Raw genomic sequence first — 19,580 nt, 5'->3', positions numbered from 1 at the left:
GGTGAGGGAGAAACAATGATTCCACGCTTGATCAGAAAATAACTGGTCATATTTGGGAATAAAAACTATAATCTTCAAGCATCAGCCCATTCATGGCATAAAAAGCAATATAGAGGTTTGCATTTCTGATATTCCAAACAGATCCTGCCACTTGATGTTTGTTTTGGGATGTAACTGTCAGGATAGCTTTGGTAGTGGAGTATCTGCACTTGTTTTGCATAAGGCTGCTGTCACAAGGTATGTACAAGCTGAACAGCCTTTAAAGGCATTTAGTTCCTTTTCCCTAAATGTCTTCCTAAGTTTTCATTTGCAGTCCATATTTGCATGAAAATTACAATAATTATCAAGTCTATTTATGATGGATTTTCTTTTCACAGAAAATTTATCGTAACAATCTCGAGGTTATTGCTGTTCATTTTAATTTAAGAAAGTTACAGATTATTTTATGAAACTGAAAATGTGACAAATTATTGCAGTTTGAATCTGTCCTACTAATTTGCCATCTGGCATGCAGTGTTTAGATGGAATGATGATGAAACAAGCATATTACTTTTTGTGTGTATTAAAAAGATGTTTAGTCTGAATCATGGAACAAAGAATCATACAAGCGTCAGTGGTATCTTCATTGTTTGATTAATTAAAGTGTTTGAAATGGTTGGAGGTTCATGTTGTCTCTAAGGGATATGTTTAAGTTTAGAGGTCACATCAGGTGGGCATTTGGTGAAGCCGCAGGGGTATTTAGGCTGACCAGAGGGTTGTTTAGGGAGCGCTTTTGCTGTGACATAAAGGCTAATATATAGCACATAAGTCCCTATTAAGCTAACAAGCAGCTGCTCCTTGTTGTGCATGCCGGTCTTAGAGCAGTACATTTTTTAATTAGGATGTGGCAAAAAGAAACATGTCATGAGGTAGAGAACAATACACGAAACATGCATTTGAAATCTTATGTATGTACAGAGTTATGAAGAAGTATTTGCCTCCTTCTTCAATTCTTTTTATTTTAAAATATTTTCCCCACCTAAATGTTTAAGTCCATCAAACAAATCTAAACACAAAATGCAATTTTTAAATGATGATTTAATGTTCTAAAGGCAAAAAGCTATCCAAAGCTACCTGGCCCTATGTGAAAAAGTAATTGCCCCAGGGCCAGCCCTAGGACTTTGGTGGCCCTAAGCACGATTTTTTTTGTGGCCCCAAAACATGCACAGGGCAACTACCAAATCACGTGCACAGCTTGTAATTGGATTAAAACACATGCACATGATTAACAGCAAATATTTATTTTTTAAAAAATGTATCCTTAAAACGATAGAGACAATTACCAATAAGTGTTCAAAATAATAGAAAAAAAATAAGTTAACATGGCACGAAGCATGGAGTCACCAACTGACTGCTGGTTTATTTTTTCTTTCCTGTATTTTTCCCGTATAGTTTTCTAATAAGCCAGTTTAAATTGATATGTTACCATGATGATGTATGTTTTATTGGAATAAAGACAGGGACAAAATGCAAATCACACACTTATTGTGGTGTGGCCCCCTCTAGTGGATGTGACTATAAACAACAGCATAGAGTGTTTATGCCAGCAGCCGGCCCTGAATTGCCCCCTTGTTAAATCATGAATTAATTGTGAGTTCAGTTTCACTGACACTCCCAAGAATGATTAGCTCCAGACTTGTTCAATGAACAAATCTCTTAAATAGAACCTGTCTGACAAAATGAAGTCACACAAAAGATCTCAAAAAGCTGCAACAATATGCCACGATCCAAAGAGAGTCAAGACCAGATGAAAAATAAAGTAACTGACATCGATCAGTCTAGAAAGGGTTACAAAACCATTTCTAAAGCTTCAGGACTCCAGAGAACCACGGTGAGAACCATTATCTACAAATGGAGAAAACATGGAACAGTGGTGAACTTTTCCAGGAGTGAAACAACGACCAAAATTACCCCAAAGCACAGACAAGACTCATCCAGGAGAACACAAAGGAACCCAGGACAACATCTAAAGCACTGCAGGACTCCCATACCTCAGTTAAGGTCAGTGTTCATGACTCATCCATGGGCAAAAACCACTGCTGAGCAAAAAGAACATAAAGGCTCGTCTTACTTCTGCAAAGAAACATCTGAATGATCCCTGAGACTTTTGGGAGAATATTCTATGGACTGACAAGATGAAAATTAAACTTTCTGGAAGGTTTGTGTCTCATTACATCTGATGTAAAAGTAACACAGCTTTTCAGAAGAAGAACGTCATAGCAACAGTCCAACACGGTGGTGGTAGTGTGATGGTCTGAGCCTGCTTTGCTGCTTCAGGACCTGGATGACTCGCTGTGATTGATGGAACCATGAATTCTGCTCTCTACCAGAAAATCTTGAAGGAGAACGTTCAGCCATCAGTTCCTGACCTCAAGCTGAGGATCACTCAGATTCTGCAGCAGGACAACGATACCAGCAAGTCAACTTCTGAACGGCTTTAGCAAAAAAAACAAAATGAAGGTTTTGGAATGGCCTAGTCAACGTCTGGACTTGAATCCGATTGAAATGCTGGCATGACCTTAAAAAGGCCGTTCATGCTGGAAAACCCTCCAGTGTTGCTGAATTGAAACAATTCTGCAAAGAAGAGGAAACCAAAATTTCTCCAGAGATGTGAAAGACTCGCCGTCAGTTCTAGAAAACAATTGTTATTGTAAACACAAACCAGTTATTTGGCTTAGGAAGCGATTACTTTTCACACAGGGCCAGCTAGCTTTGACTATGATTTGAATAATCATCATTTAAAAGCGTGCATTTTGTGTTTACTTGGGCTATCTTTGTCTGACATTTACTTTTGTTTTAAAGTGTGGAAAATACACCAAAAAATAAGAATTTGAGAATCCTTTTTAACAGCACTGTACATAGTTCTGTTTTGTTCTTAAGTCACGTCTTAAATCGGTTACCACATGACACATCTGGCCCCCATAATATTCCAGCAATGACAAACGCATTGTACAGAGCCAAACGAGGGGCATAATAGTGGTTTATTCTGTGCTCTAACAGGCTGACTTAGCTGGAACCTGAATGTCTCCACTATATGACAGCATGTGTGCTATCTACCAGGAGCTTGTCTGTTGAGGTTTTGTAGCCCCTTTTGAACACAGAGGCATTTTAAAATGCTTTGTATTGGGCAAAAATGAGAATAGAACAATATTTAAGACACACTTCAGAAACAAAGACACAAAGTTAATGAATCAAAGAAAACTGCACTAGAACAGAGTTTTTGGATTGCATTAAAGTCAATAAAGATCGCCAGGAAAAAGCCAACAATGTCAGAAACATCATATTTTAGAAAATGCCTAAAGATAAATCTACTAACTTACAAGTGGAAGTAAACGCATCTGCAGGGCCAGCTGACACACCAGGACTGTGTTGAATGGACGCGTCCCTAACAGGACACTCACCGGCTGTGTGGAGACTGTTTTAGTAAAAAGTGGGTTCTGAGTTTTTTTTCAGCAGTGATGAAAGTTTGTTTCATTATCTGGCCAGTGTGTTAATACAACCCATAGGCTGTTTTAGGAGAAATTAACAGGAATCTGACTCTGAGGTTAATATTAAAGGATTCATTGTAAAATTGTATAAGTAAATATTTCAAAAATATCACCACAGTTGTTGACAGGCTGTATATTTCTCATATGCCACTATTTCCAGAACAGTGGGCACTGACGTCCGTTTGACAGATCTGAATAGAGTGCATTTAAGTTTACCGGTTTTGAAATTTTTCAAAATAAAACCCTCCAACTCATTGTGCCAAGCAGTTGTGGCGCTAGAGCCACCTTGAATGTATAAGGAAGAATTCTAAGTCCACAAAAGTCTGTGCTTATTTGAACACAGTTTCAGTTTGTTGTCAAGTCAGAGGAAACATTTAATTGTATCAATGAGTTTAAAAAACATTATTTTTAACAAGAAAACTGACTTTTTTTACAAAGTCACAAAGTTTTTTCCTTTTAAAACGGAGCCAGTTTAATCAGTCAAACACGATTGGGCCATAACTGAACATTTAGGGGGGAGTCAAACTAAATTATCATATTTAATATTTTGTAGAAAGTACTTTACACTCAGTGACACACTGACATCTTAAATCCACAGACACCTGCAGACTCCTCGTGTCTGTCCTGGTGATGCTTTCCCAACCTGTGCTTTGCTTTCTGTGGGTTCTTCTGGTTTCTCTTTAGCTGCTGCTAGCTGATGGAAAGCAGCTCATCTGAGTGGACTTCAGCTGACTGACTCAACCAGCTGAGGATATTCTACCCCTTACTCCTAAAATGCCTCTTTGGTTGCTGTATATTTAGGACCATGGTTTTGTGAAATGATAGTGTGTATTTTTGATGCATCTCTATTTGATTGCACAGAAAATTCTCCTGTAAACCTCGTAATTCATCATTTTGCTGACATTAGTAGTAAAATGGTCAATAAATGGCAGTGGATCAGTTGCATTAGCAGCCATACATGCCCAAAACATGACAAACACCACCATATTTCACAAATATACTGGTGTCTGGGTCAGACACCAGTATATTTGTGAAATATATCTAAGTTTTCTTCTGTCTGTCACTTTGACAGAGTTTGATTTTTGTGTTTCAGATTACATTAGTCTACTGCTCTACTGTTTTAAGGCTGATCATGGGTTTTCACCTTGTCAGAAATCCTCTTCTGAATTGGTTCTTCACATTAAAAACATGGAAGAATTATCCACCAAACAACAGATTTTCTACAAATGCACTGGATATATACTACTCTGCCTAGATCGGGTGTCAGTTACTAACTTGTGTCATGTTAGTTCAAGTCATCCAAGCCCCTCAGACTACACTGAGATAACCACTGTTGGAAATACTACTTCATAAGCATAGCTTTGCAATCCATCAGTTACTTCTTACTGGAAAAAGTAACAACGCTACCCGAGTGAGAAAGACATTTTACTTTGCTAAAGCGCCACATAAGTAGTTCAATCTATTTTGTAAAAAAAACAAAAAAAACAGCAAATTGACAGTGTACACATGACATGAAAAAAAATACTGATGGTTTTTGCGACTGCATTTGGGAGACATTCAAAATTTTTGCAGTTTTCCAGACTGACTGACCTTCGGTTCTTACAGTAATGATGGACTGTCATTTCTCTTAGCTGATTGGTTCTTGCCATAATATGGATTATAACAGTTGTTAAATAGGGCTGTCAACTGTGGACCAACCTGATTTTCTGAACAATACAACTGATGGTCCTAACCCCATTAAGAAGGCAAGAAATTCCACAAATGAACCTTTACAAGGAAAACCTGTGAAGTGAAACCATTTCAGGTTCTACCTCATGAGTGTGTAAAGCAGCAATCAAAGCAAAGAATCTAAAATATAAAACATATTTTGACTTATTTCGCACTTTTTTGTTTGCTACATAATTCCATATGTGTTCATTCATAGCTTTGATGTCTTCAGTGACAATCTACAATGTAAAGAATCATGAAAATAAAGGCAAACCATTGAATGAGAAGGTGCGTTCAAACTTTTCCTGGTAGTGTACATCAGTTGATCTGACAGTCAAGCATCGTGTTCTAACCTAAACTATCCTACCTGGGCTTTTCACAAGGACAAAAATGGGTAGCTACTTTGATGCGATCTTAGGTTTGTGTTTGACTTCTTTGTAGGAGAGTGCAATTATTCTGACCTTGCAGGTGGAGCTAGTCAAGGTCAAGTATGATCATGATGATTATTTCTTAGGCTGAGATTCAGGAAGGAAGGAAGGAAGGAAGGTCGAGGGGCGTTCAATTACGGTAGAAAAGCAATGGTAAAATAACAACTGTGTGAGGAAGAAAGTGAGATTTTAAACTGTGATTAAAAATCAGGAAGAGCTACGAAGTCAAACTTGAGTTGGGATTATTTTGTCACAGTTATTCATCCCCATTTCCAAAATAAATGTCCATGCTTAGTAAACTGTTAATGTTTCCACATATATCACATGCTTATTATCAAAACACTCAGTGGACATGCATTCAGACACTGCGCATTAGTATTTTTTTGAAATTGTTTTTTAATAATTCTATTAGGCTCGCATCTACGAACTTTTATTTTGGAAGTCTCGGTAACGGAAGTGTGATTGCTATTCCCGGAAACTTTACAGCGGTCGTGGTTGAGCTCAGTTTGGTGTAGTGCGGTGGACGCATAGTGGAGGAATCATCATGGCACCAATGGGACTAAAAGCTATTGTTGGAGAAAGTAAGAACACTTTTTTCACTCATGATTTTTTCTTCTTTTCATAATGCAACTCTATCGACCACATCTGACTAAATTACTATTTGCACCAGTCTACAGTCAGGTCAAGTACTATAGGTTTCAACTGCGATTATCTTATTATTAAATTTCCAGTAGGACATTTGAGCAATATTTTTTCTTTTTAAAAATATATGTATATTCTGTTTTCTTATTATTAGTGGTTACATGTGACGAGGCTTCTCTTTGGGAACTTGAGACGCACTTACTGGAGACATGCGGCTCACCTGTTGGTTGTTACTACAGATTTTATTGCCAGAATTTGTCAAGAAATACCTAAACAAGTATAAAGTAGTTTATCAGCATTTTGTCCGGCTCTGTCCTTGACGGAACCGTTATTGTGTGCTGTATGAAGCATGGAGTCCTGGGCCGTAAATCCCGTCTGCTAATCTTTGTGCGGATTAAGTGATTTGACATCATTCTCAGAAGAGACATGCAGATGGAAAGATCCGACTCCCACAGCCTGAGCGACAACGAAACAATCCGTTTTTTCTTCTGTTTAACATGAAGAATCATCCGCCCAACATTTAGGATTTTTATTAGTAAGGAGACGGACTACAGACACCGAAGAAACGAGAACTTTACTTTGAAGGCGTCTAAAAATCCTTACATAGTCAGACCTGTGCACTAAAGTGAAAAACTCAGAAATCACAGTTTTACTTGGTAGCTTCAGTGTGAGATCAAATGCTGCCTATTTCTATTAAACCACTCTTTTATTAAGAGGATCATTGGAGAATTGGAAGACATTTTATGTCCTTCCCATCAAATGTCCAATAATCCATGTACGAAATATTAAAACATGCAGCTGTTGTGTAAGTAAATATAAATGTTCTTGTTCTGAGACCAAATCTAAAAAATATAAATAAATAGTACAAAAGAATGTTTGAAATTATTTTTAAAATACCAAATTAGTCTGGAATTCCCCCTAAAATGTCCCACCCTGCTGATGACCAACCCGAATAATAACATAGTTAAAATGAAATTTAAATCGCCTTTTATGGTTTTATTTTTTCACTGATGTCTCTTGTAATTGTGGGAACATTTTTTTTAATCAACATAATATTTGAAATAATTATTACGCATGGAGCGTGTCCCTCAACATGTTAGCATAACCTGTAGATGACGTTTTTGTCATTTACTGCTGCATGTTTGTCATTTTCTGTCTTGTTTTTCTCATATTAGGTCTTGTTTTTGTTTTTTGTGTCTTTTTATTGTCATTTTGTGTCTCGTTTTTGTCTTTTGTGTTTCATTTCTCGTTTTCTGTCTTGTTTTTGTCGTTTACATAATCAAACAGTTTTCCTAAAGAATGTGTAGAGCAAAGCTATGTCCTTACTTCTATCTTTCATCTTTTCATCACATTATCAGCCTTGACTGAATGTCTCACTCTACCTCATATTATCAGGATCAGACTCATTCTTTGGACTGTTTTCCATCAGTCAGTTTGTCCTCTTGGTCAGCAGTAACAGCTAGCTAAATATCTAGCTTCTACTGCTGAGAAAAAGATCACATTAGCATGGATTAGCAACCCTGTTACTGTGATTAGAGTAGGGTTAGCAAACAACACAGAAAACATGGAATAAAAATGGCATCACTGATGTGAAAGCTGAGCCAGTCAAGCCTTTGATAGTTTATTATCTATTATTGATGAATATGGAGCAGAAATTGGTAAAAGACAAGTTTTATTTTTCAAAAATTTTGAAGCCCAAATGTCCTCCAGTTCTGGAGCGACCCAAGAGTTAATGTATTATAATAATGGCTCATAAGGATTATTAAATGTAATACCTCAGACATCCATGCAATACATTTTAATATCGATATTGTGAGCTGCTTTAGCTTTCCTAAACAGCCACAGAACCCACTTGGTGAAAGAGACTGTTTGTAATGTGGCAGCACAGCTTATGAGCTAATGGCTACACAACTTCAATAAATGATTTATTAAATATGAATATGGTTGTTTTCCCCTTTTAAGGTCCTGAAGATGATAGATGGTACAGCTTATGGAAACAAAAACAAAAATCTAAAGGATTTTCCATCACATGGCAAGATGACAAACTAGATGTAGATTTTATTCCTGGGTCATTCCAGAATTGGATGCTAATGTGATCTTTTTCTCAGCAGTCGAAGCTAGATATTTAGCTAGCTGTTACTGCTGACCAAGAGGACAAACTGACTGATGGAAAACAGTCCAAAGAATGAGTCTGATCCTGATAATATGAGGTAGAGTGAGACATTCAGTCAAGACTGACAATGGGATGAAAAGATGAAAGATAGAAGAGAGGACATAGCTTTGCTCTGCCCATTCTTTAGGAAAACTGTTTGATGATGTTGATTCCAGTGTTTCATGTGATTCACTGTTTTATTTCTTTTACCAGATAAAAAGGTTTTGCTAACATGCTGTGGGACACGTTCCATGTATAATAATTATTATTTAAAATGTTTGTTGATTAAAAAAATGTTCCCACAATTACAAGAGACATCAATGAAAGAAATAAAACCAGAAAGAGGAGATTTAAATTTCATTTTAGTTGAGTTTCAAGTTGGTCATCAGAGGAGTGGGACAAGAGAAAATGACGTTTTAGGGGGAGTCTAGAAAAAATATTTTCAAACAATTTTTTCTCCTAGTTTTTTTTAAAGGTGTAGTTTCAGGACAAGAACATTTACACGACAGTAGCATGTTTCAGTGTTTTCTACATGGGTTATTTGAAATGTGATGGGTGGGATATAAAATGTCCTCCAGTTCTGAAATGACCCTTCTACACCTGCCAAAGTTATTTCAGGATAATCAGATCTCTCTACAGATGGTTTCTGATTTCAGTATTTGCTGTTGAAATTTTACAAATGAAGTTTAAAAATAACCGGTCATGTGAAAGTGATTAGTGTAATAATTTTTACAGTCCTATTTGGATGAAAAAATCAGAACAATGCACACAGGAATGTGAAGACTCAAAACAGTTTCTCAAAACTACTAGGAGTTTATAATGCTACTAACTGTTTCTCAAAACAGTTAGTAGCATTATAAGATTAAACTTGGAGGTACCGTGGCAGTCATCCAGCCGTTTATCTGTTAGTAAACTGTTCATTACAGGTGGGCTGGGAGTTATTTTGAAGTTCATTTGCATCATTGGAGTGTTCTACAGTCAGTTATACTTTCTTGGGCCCTCTGTCTGTGTGGTGTCGTTTGGTTAAAGACAGGTGAAGTATGGAACATGTAGGTCATGGTGTGCCAATTGAAAAAGCTGCTTGGCAGAAACAGAAAATGGACAGATATTTCTCCTTCACCAAAGCGTCTTGATGAGCTGATGATTTGTCAGATTTGTGCTTCCAGATGGTCTTGCTGTCCTCAAATGGCCCTAAAATAAACCAGTGCAGTTTTCAGTCGTTAAAAGTGATTTATTAAAAGGTCACAACTGTATCTAACATCACGTTAAAGGAAAAACGGAAAAGCTTTTTCAGCCGCTTGGCAACAAAATTAAAATAAATCAGCCAAACACAGCTGTTATTATAAACCATTTGGTGAATGAATTGTTAAGTGACCCTAAGCAGCCCTGTGAACACCTCTACATGACATGCTGAGGGTTGGGGTTAGTGAAAGCGTCCTCTCTTTGTGTAGCTGTTGTGTTGTAGTGACAGGCATAAAGAAGGAATCAGGTGATGTAGTTGTAGAGCCACAAACTTTGCATAATAGGAGGTCAGGGTGGTTGGATGGGTTGACAAAACACTGGACATTAACATGGAAACTGCTGCTCATTCTCCATGTCAGACTTTGATCCTAATCATGTGTACTGATGTAATCATGACAACGATGGTCCGCTAACCTTTCACTTCTTGTTGCAACTGGGACCATTGTCTTTCTTTCAACCTGACCAAGTTATTAGGGTTAGTTATTTAGTTTTCTGGGGTGATTTATGTGTGGCATAATTGCTGCCACAGATTACAAACTGTCATTTAATCCATTGTCAGTTTAAAATATTGATTGGTGCAGCATCAAATGATGATGTAAAACGGCACTGTGAACACAAGAAATGCAGGTTTGACCTTAAAATGTTTAGTTGCATTTTTTTTCCTGCAAGAAATATGACTTCCTGTCTTCATGAATTTAGTTTTCATCATTTTAGTATGTAAACTTTCCCATTAGATCAACAAAGTGCAAATTATAGTGTCCACATTGACTGTTATCAATTTAAGCGCACATGGAAGCAGAAATGGCTGCTGTCAATTCCATGCTCGTTGGTCTTTTTAATATAATGATTAATAACCCACTGACCCAAATGTAAGACTTACTTCTGTGTAGGAGAAGTGGAGCATACCGATGGCGGTGAATTTGTACAATGTTAGAGTCACACTAGGACAAATGATGGTGCTCTATGAGATGAGTCCTGTGGTTGTACATGTATCTTTGTGTTTTTTGCAGTCATCAATGAGCCTTTCAGCACCATTAGCTAACACAATGTAGCATTAGAACACAGGAGTGATGGTTGCTGGAAATGTTCCTCTGTACCCCTATGGAGATATTCCATTAAAAATCAGCTGTTTCCAGCTAGAATAGTCATTTACCACATTAACTGTCTACACTGGATTTATCATTCATTTAATGTTATCTTCATGGGGGGGGGGGGGGGGGGATCAGATTAAACTAAGTTGTCCAGACATCCATCTTCTCTAAAGAGTTTTGTAGTACCTCTTGGGCCCAGATAAAATATCTCTGAAATGTGTCCAGCGTGTTCTGGGTCTCCTCCTGGGTCTTCTACCTCCAATAAATGGCACAGAATTGGTCTGCACTTATAAAGTGCTCTTCTAACTCAGTGTTACTCAAAGCTTTACAATGTTCCTCATTCGCACAACCTTGTGTGATTTGGACGACAACCAGTTCTAGCACCTGAGCCACCGCCGCTTCTAGAGGGTTGTCTCAGCGCCCTGTTGTTTGTCCCGTTGTCTTGTTTATCCTACGTGTGAAAGCTGCTTGTCAGGTACTATCCCATTCTTTCATGGACGCCTCCACCTAATCCTGTTAACTAAGTGGATAAACAAGGCCATTCACTTACTTCACTGTACATTTACCACAGTTAGTAGCTTTCCTCATGCAGCAGAGGTGGACAATACCATCTTTCTGTCTTTATAAAAATGTTTTCTGACAAATTGTCTAAACTTTATTTTAATATGTGACAAATTCAATGTCCACAATGTCATCGAAGGCCATTCACAATTAATGAATTTAGCCACACGGTTTGCTCACAACTGTCACATGGCTTCAGTGATTATGCTGATAACGATAATGTTCTCCTGACATTGTCGGAGCAGCTTTTCAATGGAAAAGCCGGTCTAGTTCTGTGTAGAAACAGGACGTTTTGGGGATGAATGCTTCAGCGTGTGCGTGTGTGGTATTGCTTCATCGTGATGTCACGTCCGCTGACACAGAAACAGCCCAGAAATAGCGGTTGAGAGTGGTGGATGGGGTAAGAGGATTGGGAGCAGATTAGAGCAGTGATTGCAGTGGGCCTGTCCCTCCCAGCATCTGACACACTGGACAGACGCTTAAAGCTCCACCGAGGGAAACTGGGACACTTCTCATCAGGACAAGTGACAGGATGTTGTGAAATATTGAATTCTGCCTCACAAACATCAGTTCTCCCTGCGTTATTCCCAGTGTGTGGGGTCATTTCATTGCTGTGATTCTGAGGAGTAATGTTCCTCTGTCCCTCTGTTTCCCTGTTGACAGGTGAAACTGCAGCTGTGCAAAGCTCACTCCTTCCCTCATGGAAAAGGATTTGCACAATCAGGTGTCATGAGATTGTTTATGCCATTTTTCTGCAAATTTATTGTTATCAGACAGTGACATAGAGAGCTCATTATTATCCCCCGCCTCCACGAAGTGGAAAAGGGGGATACAGGTTTGGCCTCCGTCCGTCCGTCCGTCCGTGCGTCCGACATGAAGGGAACAGCTTTTCTCGGAAACTATTACAGCTAGGATTACGAAATTTAGTGTGTAGCTTCACACCGTGGACACCTTGATCAAGTTCAAAAATGAGACCTGTGTGATAATATTTAACAGAGTTATGGCCCTTGATCATTATTTTGGATATAGACTCATAGACATCACATGTGGCGGGGGATATTGATGACCATGTCGTCTTGTTTAGCTCTCAGATGATATTGGTATAATACTGTATTTCACCAGAAAGAGAGCATAAACAGAACACAGAAGGTGGGAGAAATGAGCAGATTGTAAGGGATTTGCTACAGGAAACATCACAAAAACCAGCATCAGACTCTAAATCACATTTTTCTTTTTAAAAAAAAGGCATGTTAAAATGTACAAGAAATATAATTCCAGTTTTCAGTAGCTCTCACTGTAACTGCTGTGCTTCTAGACTTTATGTTTGACAGAGAAAATGTACTTTGGAGGTGATTAAAGTGAAAATGCCAGAGACTGTGCACAGGTTTGCCAGCTGACTGCAACTGACCTTGACTATGGAATTTATCTACAAAATTTGAAGAATTTGTGAGAGTGTACAGTGGTTGCTTGTATGATGTGATGTAATCATTAATGGTGGATTATCGACATGGTGGGTGTGCAGTTATTAATCAGCATTTCTTCTACCATTTTGTTTTCATGAAAAATACTAGGAAACTATGCCATATTGACATTTTTATACTTCTTGGTGTGTTTGGAATGATTGATTATACATCCAACAAAAGATTAAATGATTGCACAAATACAGTAATTGGCCCATATCTGACGAAAGTGAATGGACTGATGACACTGCTGAACAGAGGACAGACTGAATCAGTCCTGAATATGTGGTCATGTGAACAGGGATGTGTTTACCATGTTAAAAATGAAAAATGGGAAAACTACACAGATAGTGATTTCCACTTCTATCAATATATAATACATGAAGATGTCCCCTGTCTTTAAAATGAAGCACTGTGCGTCCTCTGCACATTCTCTGTTTCAGTTAGTGATCATGCTGACTGGATCACTGACACCAGCAGCTGGCTGCCACTTAGTCATTCAGTTTACACCATGGTCTGCATGCTTTGTATCGCTGTGACGTTCTTAGGTAGTGTGGTCCAGCAGTTGTTACTCCTGCAGCAAACAAAACAGGGTTAGACCTGGATAAAAACAAAACAAAAATGAAAACTGATTAGATTTCACATACAATACTATTAAAAACTACCATTTGGGTCCACTTAGAAATGTGGAAATGTTATTTTTGAAAGAATAGTGTTTTTTTAAATGAAGATAGCATTAAGTGAATGATAAATCCAGTGTAGACACAGTTAATGTGGTAAATGACTGTTGTAGCTGTGAACGGCTGATTTTTAATGGAATATCTCCATAGGGGTACAGAGGAACATTTCCAGCAGCCATCATTCCTGTGTTCTAATGCTACATTGTGTTAGCTAATGCTGTTGAAAGGCTCACTGATGATTAGAAAACCTTTGTGCTGTTATGTTAGCACATGGATAAAAGTGGGAGTTTTCATGAAAAACATGAACTTGTCTGGATGACCCCAAACCTTTGAACAGTAGTGTAAATCTTTGCAATGTCATTTTTTTAAGCAACACTGAGAGAATAAATCCTCCTGCCACACTGTAAGAATGTCTCAACAGAACTGTATTCATATTGCTTTTCTTCTTTACAGAGATAATGAACAATGTCATCAAGAAGGCAAGAGAAAAAGGGAAATGGAAGGTAATCGTTCTACTGCTCTGATCAATTATTTATAATGAATTCCTTCCTGATTATGAATGTGAATGAAGTCATTAAATATATCAAAATAAAATTCTTCCATGTTCCCCTGTTGTGTGTAACTGTGTTGTAGGTGCTGGTGGTGGACAAACTCAGCATGAGGATGATTTCCTCCTGCTGTAAGATGACAGACATCATGTCAGAAGGAATCACCAGTAAGTACAACCACCCAGACCACCAGAGTTCTCTTCAGTTGTAGCTGAGAAGTAGGTTTAATCCAATTTAAACACTGCAACTTGAATTCAGTTCAGCTACAATTATCTACTGACTCCCATATCACATCAACAATCAATCTTTGCTTCATTTAAACCTGAAAAACATCAGAACACCCTTTGCACAAAAATTCTCCTTTCCTTGAGAAGTGTCATTCAAGAGGTAGCACTCATTATTGAAAACATGCTCCATCTTTTAATTTGCAGCATTTTCAAAATAGATTAATTCTGTAGCAGTAACGCATCTTAAAGTTTTGAGCATTCTTCAGAAACTTGATCCACACTTGTATTTGTAACGTTGTCAAGAAGAATTAATCCTGTAGAAGCAACATATCTCAGAGTTTTGAAAGACTAACTGGAGGCCAAAGAGGACCAAGGAGTGCTGATTGTCATGGACTTTCCTCCACAGTCACCTAACCTCAACCCCAATGATTATTTGTAGATGCATTTGACAACTATAGCCAGTGTCAGGGGATGATCAGGTAGATATAATGAAGGTAAAATCACACAGGTTCAGCCAAAAAAAAATCAAAAAATCCTGTTAAACAAAAAAAAAAGACAGGTGGACCAAAATACAAATAAATGTAAAAGAAAATGGTCCTGAACTTTTGGATATTTTATATATGCAGTATGTTGCCATGGCTTACTAGAGAACACACAATAAGGACGAGGAGACCAGAGACTTGGTGAAGTCAGTGTGTATTAACAATAGTCAGGTACATGATAAACACTATACATAGCTTAGAGCTATGGAGCTATAGAGTAGAGCAAAAGCTATAGAGCTTAGACACAGAGCCAAGAATCTGCAGGATAGACATTAAATACTGGAGGAGCTAAAGGACCGAGTCGGGGATAATAGTAAATACAAGGGGCTACGCACAGAGCACAGAATCTACAGGAAAACATGAGGCAAGAATTACCAGCAGAGCTAGAGGACAGAACTAGAGCCAGCCAAAACCAAGGGCTACAAGCCTAGGAGACCTGGAAGAAAAAGTCTCTAAAGAGAACACAAGATCTGACCAATGAAAACCACACAACTCCAGGCTGAAACAAGGCAAAACTTAGCTGACAGATCGGGACTGACACGGACAGGAGTCTAACCTGAGTATGCATGAATGGAGGAATCCAGCAGTGTTGTCGAGGATTAGAGCAGCAAAAAAGTTCAGGGTCACTAAGAAATGTCCTTATTTTTGAAAAATAAGTAGTCAGTTTTCAATGAAGAAAAGAAAGTCGAGACATTGCTAATGTGGTAAATGACTATTGTAGCTGCAAACGGTGATTTTTAATGGAATATCTCCATAAGGGTACAGAGGAACATTTCCAGCAACCATCACTCCTGTGTTCTAATGCTACATTGTGTTAGCTAATGGTGCTGAAAGGCTCATTGATGGTTAGAAAACCTTTGTGCAGTTATGTTAGCACATGGAAAAAAGTGCAAGCTTTGATGGAAAACACGAGAATGTCTGGGTGACCCCAAATTTTTGAATGGTAGTGTATGTATATATGTTTGTGTGTCTGTAAACACTCATATACTAGTGTGAAAGAGGACCAGAAGTCTCATAATTGACGGAGAAAGCAGATTTATTCCTAAACTAAAGGCTGAGGAGGCTGTAGTATGAGAAGTGTGACTCATCATTTGCTGCATGTCACTGCCACTCTGACCTATTCTCTTACACGTTTCCTGTCTCTCTACACTGTCCAATCCAAGCAAGTGGAAATGCCTAAAAAATAAATCTTAAACAAAAATCTCAATTTGATATAACATTTGACAGGTAAAATGATTATAGCCCTCCAGCATTCACTACTCTCAGTCAACCTAAATGCTGTGTTTTTGTCTTTTCACCGTCATTCAACAATGTTAAAGTCTATCCAAGCTTGTGGATTAGTACTGAGCCCTGTTGTTTTCCTGTTTGCTCCAGTTGTAGAAGACATAAACAAGCGGCGTGAGCCTCTGCCCAGCATGGAGGCCATTTACCTGATCACACCGTCAGACGAGGTAAACGATGCAGCTCCTAAACAGGCTGCTTCTTTTTCTGTGAGGATTTTTCTGTGATGATCCTACAGCAGTTTGTGTAACAAATGGGAAATTCCACTTTTATGTCATTTGAATTCTTCAAAGCATTAATTCATTTGGTGGGATGGTCAGTTTTTTTGTGTTCGGTCTATAAACACATCAGTTTTAGTTCTTTTAAATGTCATTGAAATAACTCTGCAGTCATTCAGTGTTCAGTTTCCCCACTAGTCCATTTGTAGTCCATTTGCTCAGACATTGTTCTCCACTGTTTCAGTCTGTGGAGGGTCTGATTGATGACTTCAGAGATCCACAAGCTCCAAGGTACCGAGGGGCCCACGTCTTCTTCACCGACAGTGAGTAAATCCAGTCGACATCGATACAATATTTAATTCAATTAATTTCAGTTTTCTATAATTATATAGCAGTAAATTCCAGTGCACAAACAAACACATCTATCATTGAAGCAATGCAAGTTCAATAGTAACAGCTGGGCTTCAAACAAAAACCATACATCCAGCCACAGCGGCACCATTAGAACCTATTCAAAAACAAAATCAGTGTCTGAAAGAGAAGGACAGTCCAACCTGATCTGAATAAGCCGAGTGTGACGGTTTGCACTCTTATTCTGCCTCTAAAACCACATTCTACTTCTGCCATGATAACAATCGAGTCTATAGTGTGCATCTCTACCTATGTATAGGTTACTTTCATTCTCATTTAAGTTCCACAGGAAAACCTTATTTCCTCCTTCATTTGAATGAGCTCCTGTGCTGTCATAGTCAGAGGGGAAAACACAACACACAATCATTTGACCAGGAGATGAGATGTGATTTAAAAGCCTCAAGCCACAAAACCCTCACCGACACAGTCCTTTCCAGTGAAAATCAAGTGAGCTTGCTAACATTCTGGTACGGTGCTTTTTATATGCTCTCAGACACTTTATGAGAGAAATAAGCAGTCAGCCAGTTTCCACATTGAAGCTACAGTGTACTGATGTCAGTCTCAAAGCACAGATTTAGTCTTCTAGGGTTTTTTTAAAAATAAAGATAAACTGTATATTAAAGGTCTGACACGTGGCAAAATTACTTTAATATTACAACATCCTGTTGTGCAATGTGTCACGAGTGTGTTGGCGAACCTAATCAGAGACCACACAGCAGAGGCAGAGGTGGGGTGTGAAGGACTTTATTTAAGGGAAGGGGTGAGGGAGTGCGAGGGAGGTCAGGAGGGGTTCTTGGAGGGTGGGGTGAGGTGGAGATCAGGGAAGGGGTGACAGAGCTGGGGACAGGTGAACAGCAAGGGTCGGGGAGGTCCGGTCGGGGAGGTCCAGCTAGGGAGGTCCGGAGGTCCGGCCAGGAAGGGCCAGCCAGGGAGGCCCGATCAGGGAGATTCGGAGGTCCGGCCAAGGGGGTCCGGTGGTCCGGTCAGGGAAGGCCGGTCGGGGAGGTCCGGAGGTCCGGTTAGGAAGGTCCGGCCAAGGGGGTCCGGAGGCCCGACCAGGGAGGGCTGGACAGGGTACACAAAGTAGGAGGGAGCCAAGGCGGGGAACCAGAGAGGGACACGGTGCAGGAGGGGTCCAAGGAAGGAAGCCAGAGGGGAAACACGAAGCAGGAGGGAGCCAAGGCGGGGAACCAGAGAGGGACAAGGTTTGGCGGGCAGGGCTGGAGGGAGTCCGGACAGCTGGGTTTGGTGTGGTCAAGTTTGACAATCTGGCAGGGTGTGGAAGGTTCAGCCGGTCTTTATTGTTGGTGTGGAGTGATCAGGAATGAGCCACAGCTGTGCGGATCCCGGGGAGGCTGCTGATTACCGAGTGGATGCAGCCATGTGGCCGCAGTGTTGCCAACTTAGCGACTTTCTCGCTAAATCTAGCGACTTTTCAAAGCTCCTAACGACTTTTTTGTCAAAAGCGACTAGCGACAAATCTAGCGACTTTTTCTGCTGTTTTGGAGACTCTGATAGGAAAACTCGGCTCATTCTGCAGTTACTGTCCTCAACAAGCAGCAGGTGCTGCTGTGAGCTTCTCCCCCTCCCAAAGCACAGACTGTCAGTCCAGTAACCCCACAGCAGTCTCAGTGAGGGGAGGGGGAGACCCACATCACTCCACGTCCAGACCATAGATGAATCGCGCATGCGCAGTCCCTACAGATCCCATCCAGACTTACAGAGCCATATAAACAAAAATGTTTCTTCACTGTCATGCTAAAATGAACCGCAGCATTTAGCTTCTAGTACAATAACATATTTTGATTGTTTTATACTCACTTTTTGGTCTATTCCACAACGTTATTCCTCTCTCCTACAATGTTGATTACAGTTACATGCAAACTGCGGAATATGCAAATTAGGCGATGATGTCATTTAGCGACTTCTAGCGACTTTTAGGACAGCCAACAGCGACTTTCCTTACTGAGGAGTTGGCAACAGTGTGTGGCCGCACTCCACCCGGTGCGGCGCTGGGGAGAGAGAGAGGGAAGGAGAGAGAGGAGAAGGAAGAGAGACAGGAGCAGGAGTGAGGGAGAGAGGAGAAAGGAGCACAGAGGGACAAACGGGGGAGACAGATAGGATAGGGGTATTTGGGATGCCAGATGGGGAGGACGAGGGTGAGGAGGGAGCTCTGACATAATGTAGAGAACTTTTTTCGTGTTTAAGTCAGAGTTCTAGTTGAGGGTGCAGTTTCTGCTTGTGGGACACAGAAGCAGTAACTTCATACATGTACACATATGAGAGGAAACAAAAGAGTTACATCAAATCTTTATAAGGCATGAATGGATTATTTAATGGAGAAATAAGTCATTACTCCTTATTATTTCTCTTTAAGACTTTTCGCACCAAGCACCATTTAAAGCTGACATGATCTAAATCCTCTTTCATCAGTCAGTCACCATACTTTTCTGTGGTTCCCCGCAGCAATCCCAGACTCCTTGTTTGGATTGTTGACCAAATCTCGCGCCTCCAAAGCCATGAAGGCCTTGACTGAGATCCACATCGCCTTTCTGCCCTATGAATCTCAGGTAAGACCCTGTCTGGACTGAGATCATGCCTTGGCAGGCTGCTCATAGTTGACCTTATCAGGCATTATGGATGTGATTTGGAGGGATTTTGATCACATGTGTGTAAAACTTGCAGAGTAGTTTTTAAAATAATGTTGAACTGGTTTGCAAAGAAGTGACAAGAACAGACTTCTACTTACATTTTGTTTTTGCAGTGCATGTAGCAAACTGTGCACCATATAGAAACATAGAAGCTACATATGACTTTATTTAACAGCAGATTAGGCAGCTGTGCATTACTGTGTGGCATGTGG

General features: G+C 39.6%; 1 protein-coding gene across 2 annotated transcripts in view; it reads left to right on the top strand.

The window, feature by feature from the left end:
• Window positions 1-6,133: 6,133 nt before the first annotated feature.
• Window positions 6,134-19,580, top strand: part of stxbp1b (syntaxin binding protein 1b) — a 31,078-nt gene continuing 17,631 nt past the window's right edge. For both annotated transcript variants that reach the window (XM_051950532.1, XM_022209834.2), the window contains exons 1-6: window positions 6,134-6,243; window positions 13,944-13,993; window positions 14,124-14,205; window positions 16,182-16,258; window positions 16,551-16,629; window positions 19,184-19,287. In XM_051950532.1, the coding sequence (XP_051806492.1) occupies window positions 6,207-6,243; window positions 13,944-13,993; window positions 14,124-14,205; window positions 16,182-16,258; window positions 16,551-16,629; window positions 19,184-19,287 (429 nt within the window). In that variant the 5' untranslated portion in view covers window positions 6,134-6,206. The remainder of the gene's footprint in view (window positions 6,244-13,943; window positions 13,994-14,123; window positions 14,206-16,181; window positions 16,259-16,550; window positions 16,630-19,183; window positions 19,288-19,580) is intronic.

This window comes from Acanthochromis polyacanthus, chromosome 7 (assembly GCF_021347895.1).
Source record: "Acanthochromis polyacanthus isolate Apoly-LR-REF ecotype Palm Island chromosome 7, KAUST_Apoly_ChrSc, whole genome shotgun sequence".
Taxonomy (NCBI): domain Eukaryota; kingdom Metazoa; phylum Chordata; class Actinopteri; family Pomacentridae; genus Acanthochromis; species Acanthochromis polyacanthus.
The sequence above is the reverse complement of the archived record's forward strand: the minus strand, read 5'-3'. Positions and strand labels throughout refer to the sequence as shown.